This window comes from Sinocyclocheilus anshuiensis, unplaced genomic scaffold (genome assembly GCF_001515605.1).
Source record: "Sinocyclocheilus anshuiensis isolate Anshui unplaced genomic scaffold, SAMN03320099.WGS_v1.1 scaffold457, whole genome shotgun sequence".
Classification (NCBI taxonomy): domain Eukaryota; kingdom Metazoa; phylum Chordata; class Actinopteri; order Cypriniformes; family Cyprinidae; genus Sinocyclocheilus; species Sinocyclocheilus anshuiensis.
The window spans coordinates 476,520-484,294 of record NW_015537939.1 but is presented as its reverse complement, the minus strand read 5'-3'; the positions used below and the strand labels follow the sequence as shown (position 1 = coordinate 484,294).

Genomic DNA, 7,775 nt, shown 5'->3' with positions numbered 1-7,775 from the left:
GTCTTTGATTAGAGTTGGAGCTAAACTTTGCAGGACAGTCGATCGCCAGGAGCAGGGTTGGGCACCCCTGGTCTACAGGGTCAGAAAGCAGCAAAAGCCCTAAAAGATACTTGTCTCCGAGAGATGAGCTGCGCTGGGTGCCAATGAGAAACAGCATCTGAGGCTCCTTAAAGGTCTGACTGTCTGACACTCTATATATCTACAGACACCATCCAGTGATTCTTTCGAATGGGTTATAATACAGGAGTGAGAAGACAGCGATGAGCCTCCATCCTTTTCTATTCCTCCCTAGTGCTTTTCTCCACTCTGGGCTGAACACAATCAAAAACAGTGTGACAGCTTGGGCCAAAGATACATCAGTGTTGTTGGGCAGTGACTCTGATGCCCCATTCACACGGGGTGTCAGCGTTAACGCTTGACGGAGGGCGTTTCTGAAGCTTGGCTCTGACGCGACCGTCATAGTGACAACAGCCAATCACATTAGTCTTCTGGTGTTGCATGAACGCGATTGGCTAGGGTCTGCGCTAGGGTATTTGCATAAGGTCATCTGATTGGCTGATGCCTGCGTTGGCGCTTGAAAAGTTGAAAAGTTTTCAACTTCTGCCGCGAGCAACAGATCCAACGCGACGCGACGGACCCACAATTCATTTCGCCAACGCTTGACGTCACTCCATTCAAAGTAAACGAGAGGCGTTGATGCTGATGCCCCATGTGAATGGGGCGTAACTCCCAAACTTTAAACCTGATTCCTGGAAGTTGTGCACGGTAACTTCCAGGTTGTGAGAGAATCTAATTAGGCAGCCTAATAGACATTAAAAATTATGACTATAGGCATGCAGCTTTAGCAGGTGCATAATTCGACACATATTACTCTGCTGCCTCACTGTGCCAAATCTATTCTCATCCACACCTCCGCCACCTCTCCACAGACCTCGTTCCTGAAATAATCTCCTCGTCCCAAATCCCAAACTCCAGATGCCTGGCAATGGACTAGAGGTCACCAGAATCCAGAACGACAGCCGAAAGTAGGACATGCACCAAACTACAGGCCAACCCAGCACCAGAATAGTTACTACACCCCTATTGCATTGTTATCTGTCTGAGCAGTAAGGAAATGCAAAATGGAGCCAATTCCGACTGACAGGTACGACTAATGGGAGTTTTCCCCTGTAAAATAGATCACCTGATCTACTGCAGCTGCAAATCAATCCACAGTACATTATTCCAGAAAGACAGGTCTATCTTAGCCAAAGAGAAATGCTATTGATTTAATGTTTACCAGTTTTCTAAATGCTGTGGACCCTTTTAGTCTCCAAGGCTGTGCTCTTATACTCATCCCTTTCTCTTGATTACTCTGCTGTGGGTCTGCGCTGGCTTAGGGCCACCTCGCTTTGGATGTCAATAGCAGGCCCGCCCCACTCACGCTGAAGTCTTTCTGGGTAATTAGAAGTAAGAGCCAGTGAGTGAGCACATTGGTCAAACTGACATCGTGAATGATGGACAGGCTCATGACAGCAGAGGTGGCTGACTCTCTTTGGCTCAGTTGAGGACATGTCACTCTGGGCTTGTGAGCTAATATGTGGTGTGTACTATAATGTATGGCACGGGTGAGGGTGGCGGGCAGTGGAGCCCATGCGCTGCTGCATGCATCTGTTGATGGGTCCAGCTGGTGCTCTCATTAAAGACATTATAGTAGTTTGACTCAAAACAGAATGCAACGTAATGCAGAATAAAAAAGCAAGAAAAACACCTTTGCAGCATGTTACACAAACCGATTAAAATGTAGGTGAATTTCCCATGCACACTACAGAGAATCTAACTGGTTTTACCTATTTAGATTTGACAAAAAAACAACAACAACAAAAAAAAACATCTATTTATAAAATCTAGGCCCCTTTCCACAATGTGGAATTGTTATTACCCTCCAATTATGGCAAAAGATTAAAAAAAAAAAATTAATAACTTTTTAATTAAAATGTTTAAGTATTTATACATGGTATAGAATTTTTTGCAGAGGCTTTAATAATTTGCCAAAAAAACTAAAAACTATTAGAAAAAAATACAGTTTTTAATCTGTATCATGACTACTACAGTAATGAAATGTAAATTATGAGAAGTTATCAAAATAATCATTAAAATAATAAGGCAATATCAAATGCATTACAGTAATGACAACTGGCACACACACATATCATTGAAGTGCCTTTTATTAATGAAAATACACTGATTGTTAATTAAAAAACTGCAAAAACTATGAAAATAAAACATCTTGAACCTGTATCATTATTTTAAAAACAATGGGTCTCATTCTCAATTTGTGCGTGATATCTGTGCGCAAATGTTTTAACAAACAAATCATGGTTCACCAAAAGCATTTTGAGGATGGGACACAGCCTCAGGATCTCGCTGCGAATCTTGCAGATGATAAAAGGCTATAAAGAAAAGGTTGTGTGGAAAGTCCTTATATGGAGCTGGTTTGGGTGTGTTTTGGCCGCTCATTAAGAATACTCTAAATTCACTGACATTAGAAGACATTAAGAACAAATTTGTGCTTAGGAACGTGTTGTTTATTAGATGGAATTTTTGGTGAGATGTTCTCCTGTGCATACAAATACGAAACAATGCGAGCAATTATTAGTGAATGAGATGTGAATTGTCGTTTTCAGCTGCATTGTTCAAGTAGAGGGATGCTGGGGAGGTCCACTGTGTCGCATGGGGTTTGTAATCATTATTGTGCTGACTTGTCCCATTCTGTGCAGTCCGAGCAACAGTCTTAAAACCAATCATCATACCACATGCCCATCTGCTCCTTCATGACGCCCTTACTTAACACCCGTCCACCCCAGCCCAACAATACCCCACCATCTGTGCCATCACCCGTAGCTTTTAGATCTCTAAAAGCATCGTCTGCGCCTGTCAAGTGTTGCTGTCCCAACAGCCCGCAAAGCAATAGCCAGCCTCCCTGGAGGTGGACACGACTCCCTAAGTCTTCATTCAAGCATGAGAGGTCTGGGGTGCAAAGTTAACAACAACAGCGGCACTGTCGTCCACAGTTATACGGACGCTGCTGGAGATGTAATCTGAAAGAAGTGTATGTGTCATGTTATTATCAGCTGCTGTCACAGAGAGCTGTAACCCATCAGAGATCCTTTGCAGAGCATCTATGCCACATTTAATGATCAGAGGTTTGATGACATGCAGTGTCACACGCTGACAGACATCAACAGCCTCATTTACATGCGTGGACCAACTGCTCAATGGCGCAAGATTAGATTTGTGAGGGTCATTAAGAAATACGGAGCCTTTAAACTCGCTGCCATTCATTTGAGAGTTTAAATGAAAAACTTATTGGATGCTGCTAAAAGTTTCTACTATAAGAGGTTATTTAAGTAAGGGAATATCTGACAGAAAGTGATCAATACGCATACAGCACTTTATGAACACTTCTTGGAAAGTTACTGGATATAAAAGATAAAAGGATATTGATTAGGAAAATCAATTTCTTTGAAGAGAAAATCAAATATACAACAAAACATCTTAACAAGTGAGTATTGGAGTACTCTTGTTAACTGAAGTTACATGCTTTTGTTGCCGATGTATGGCCAAGTAAAATAAACACACAAATATGAATGTCAGATCACAACCTCATGCCCATTCAAAGTGAGGAGACATGGGACACCTGAGATTTTTAAGCATAGTGTATTTTTAGAAACGTTAGAAAAGAAAACTAAAAAGATTTGTGGATTATTAGGCATGATTATTGTAGAAAAACATTTTATTGTCTAAAATGCACGTGTCTCACCCCTTGTCTTGCTCGAAACTAATGGAAAACAAATCTGTCAAGTAATATTGCAAGTACATTTTGCTTGTTTTAACAAAAAATATATATATATTTAATCAGGATCCGGACCCAGATCGTTCTGCACTCAAAATGAAAAACTGTATCACTAGACTAATCCATCATTCACAGAACTTCTTAGCTGTTAAAAAAATGTTTTCTTACCTAGGATACAAAGTGAGCCAAGTGCATCCTCAACAAACAAAACAGGTGCAGGACGCCTCTGTTTAAATGATGAACATATAAAATAATGAAAAAGTCGAAGGGATGATTGAATGCAACTAAAGCTGAGTAAAAGCAACTTTTGCTGTTTTGTTGTTGTCAGTGCCCTTACCTCATTCTTGCTACCATGATTTGACATGTCTGAGGAAATTGCCAGTGTGAAACGGACAAATAAATATTTTAACAACTTAGTTTGAGCAATGAACAAACTCAGCCAACAAATCCTTCTCAATAAACGAACATTTCTACGGTCAACATTTCTTTCAAACAAACAGATGTGCACAGTTTACGTGCTTTTCAAAGATCGGTGCGCGTCAGTCACGTCAAAGATTATTTCTGAATCCGCGCGCAGCATGAAAGTGAGTCTGAGGGGGAAAGTACCTGAGAAGAGGTTGATTATGGCTCTCCACTTACAGACAAACACAAAAATTGTGTATAAAATTGGGCATATAAAGTTTAGCATACCGACATTCTCTAGCGTAAACAGGTCAAACAAAATAGGCTACGTTTGGCAAAAATACGACCTACGACGCACATGCATGTGTGAACGAGATATACGGTGTTTATGTAAATTACACTTCACACATAATCGGGTAAGGAATGTAAATTAACCCATAAATCAGCGGCTCAATATTTAAATGAATAGTTCACCCATTCTGCCATCGTTTAGCCTGCTCACCCTCATATTATTCCAAATTATTATTAATTTCTTTCTTGCAGTGAAAATGCAGTGGATGGTGACTGAGACCGCCAGCCTTTCTGTGTGTGACAGAAAGTCACACAGGTTTGGAACAAAATGATGGTGAGTAAACGATGACACGGTTTCATTTTTGGCTGAACTATTTCTTTAACACTCTCACGCACGATTTGCTTCTGCTGAATCGTCGCGGTGAAACTTGACTTCTGTAAAGACATAAATGAAATAAATCCGTTAAGTGTGTCGATGCAGACGTGTGGGGGTGTAAGTCCGAATACATTTTTGATTTCACAGACGTGTCTAATACGTGCAATTATCTATACCCACAGTAACTATAATTATTAGTCGGAAGACAGGCTTGAAAGAGCACCTACCACCCCCATATCCATCTGCTCGGCTGTTATAGACGGGGCCGCCCGAGTTTGAGATAAAAACCAAAGAACTGAAAAAAGAATCATCTCTGGGTAAATAATCCAAATGGTCCGGGCTGAATTCCACTTTCTGAGAGACTTCATATTGTCCCCGCTCCCGCTGATCACAGAACGGTCTTTCTTTCCAGCGTATCCGCCGTATAGATCACCCAAAACCGGATCCCTGGCATTTAACGGTCCGTGGGAACACGTGTCAGTCAAACTACCTCACTGTGGTGCGCAGACACGTGAAACATATCACATACATCACAATACAGGACAATTAATTCCCTCAGGGATCTCTGTCTCCAAACTAAATGTCATTCACTGTGGGCATCACGATTTACCAAAGGAGCCTGAAGATGAACCGTGTACGCAATCACTACCAAAAGACCAACAGTCTTCGTTCAGTCCTAATCCGAAGCCCTTTGAGAGCAGTGCGTGTGCTGTCAGAGAAGAGGTGCCGCGCTCAGCGCCGAACGCAGCGGACCGATGCGCGGAAAACGCGAGGAGAACTTGTATAGCTACTTCCCTGATGGGAGGGGGCTCTGCGGGGGCACTGTCCTCCAGCTGAGACCTGTGCGTTTTTATTTTCGCTACAAGTTTACTTTTAAATCATATTAAAATTATACTGAATTAAATTAATAAATAGTTTATAAAATAACCGTTTGGGGTTACACTTTACTTGAAGGGGTGTGCATAAAAGACTGACATGACACCTTCATAATCATGACATGACACCTACATAATCATGACATGACACATGTCATGAATATGAAGGTTTTTTATGCATGTTTATGACAACTGTCATTAAGTGTCATTCGCTCAGTTATGTAATTTTTAATGCAAAGATGACATTGTTTGAGATGTCTTTGTTATGGGCTATGGTTAGGGGTAAGGGTAGGGGTAGGGTTAGGGTAGGGTTAGGTCAAATAATGTCATATTTGCATAAAAAATGACATAACTGAGCGAATGACACTTAATGACATTCGCTCATGTCATAAACATGCATAAAACCTCCTTCATATTCATGACGTGTCATGTCATGATTATGAAGGTGTCATGTCAGTCTTATGCACACCCCTTCAAGTAAAGTGTTACCCACTTTGGTTTAAAAAGTTAGAGACAGATGGGGGGGTTCACTTTTGACGTCACTGAATGCGAAAGCTTCATGAATATTAATTAGGTTATGAGCGCCAATAAATTAGCATGCTCTTTTACTATTTTAAGATTATGAAATTAATTTATAATTTCTACCCACCACCCTACAAAAGACAAGCGGTTGGAGAATGTATAGATTAAACTGTCGGTCTGGAGAGGTCAGTGGATAGGCTACATGTCTTACAATAGCTATTTATCTTAAGAAACCAAAAGTAGACTAGTATTAAATGTATTAAATGGAGTTTAAGAAGATATTTTGAGAGATGTCTGTTTTTTTACAGTGGTCACCAAAACTCTGATACCAACATCAGATTATCAACAATCTTTGAAAATATATTCTTTTGTGTTCTGCAGAAAAAGAAAGCCATACAGATTTGGAACGACAAGAGGGCGAGTAAATCATTTTCGTTTTCTGTGTGAACTGTTTCTTCCCAGCAGGCACCACATCGGACGTCAATATAACGTCAGGTTGAATGTGGACCGGACGTCGGACAGATGTTGCATTTTGGTTGAGAATGAAAATCGGGTTGACGTCAGTATTTGATTTCAATTTGACATTGACTTAACTTTGGATTTTGGTCATACAACCTAAAAACAACAAAATATCAACGTCAGCTGATTTACCGACAACGTCAACAAGTAAGCACCTAACTAGTAAGCAACCACCTTACAGCACCCTGGCAACCAACTTTTCGGCAGAAAATGAAAATCAAATTGTACATAAAATACAAGCTGTATTCAGTCAGCACAACAGTTTACACAGCAACACTAATACTGTAATGTAAGTGTGACCTTTCCGTTATAAAACTGCTTTGTGCCTTCTCTAAATATCACACTATGTATGTGTTTAAGGTACAAATACTTTTTGTAGAGCACAAAAACAGTGCTGCAACAAATCTCCCCATCAGTGAATAATCTAAAGGCAGCTGAGGGTAAAACATGCATCACAGGGAACGGCACACCTGACAGTCTGTAAGAGCTCTTATCACTTAATCACAAGCCTGCACATTACAGAGTTATGGCTTTAAGCTTAATGCACATTTCAAGGGACACAACCCTGAAATGTAATGCAAAGACATATGAAATATTAAGCACTGGCCTCAGGTAATGAAGGACAGGAGCAGTGGAACAGATCTGTTGACTGAAAAACACCATGTAACGGAGACTGGCGTGTGGGGACATGATGCATAAAGAGAGATGGCGGTTTGAAGGCGGAAAAAGATTAATGGAGATGGTGTGGGGAAAGAGGACTGAAAGAGAGAGAGGGGGAGGACAGAAGATCGCTGGTGTCAAGCGCATGACAGCTTCTCCTTCGCATGCATGTAGCTAATCAAATGCACGGGCGCACCGCAAAATGAAACATCTGTCAAGAAAAATCCAGACGAAGATTATCAAGGGTTCTAATTCAAATGAATAACCTCCCTTTACGCAGGCGTCCAGTGATTAC

General features: G+C 40.9%; 1 protein-coding gene across 1 annotated transcript in view; it reads right to left on the bottom strand.

Moving 5' to 3' along the window:
• The window catches only part of LOC107661370 (matrix metalloproteinase-17-like), a 79,867-nt gene extending 74,398 nt beyond the window's left edge, over window positions 1–5,469 (bottom strand). The window contains exon 1 of the mRNA XM_016450898.1: window positions 5,132–5,469. Coding sequence (XP_016306384.1) covers window positions 5,132–5,272 — 141 coding nt within the window. The 5' untranslated portion in view covers window positions 5,273–5,469. The remainder of the gene's footprint in view (window positions 1–5,131) is intronic.
• Window positions 5,470–7,775: the final 2,306 nt, after the last annotated feature.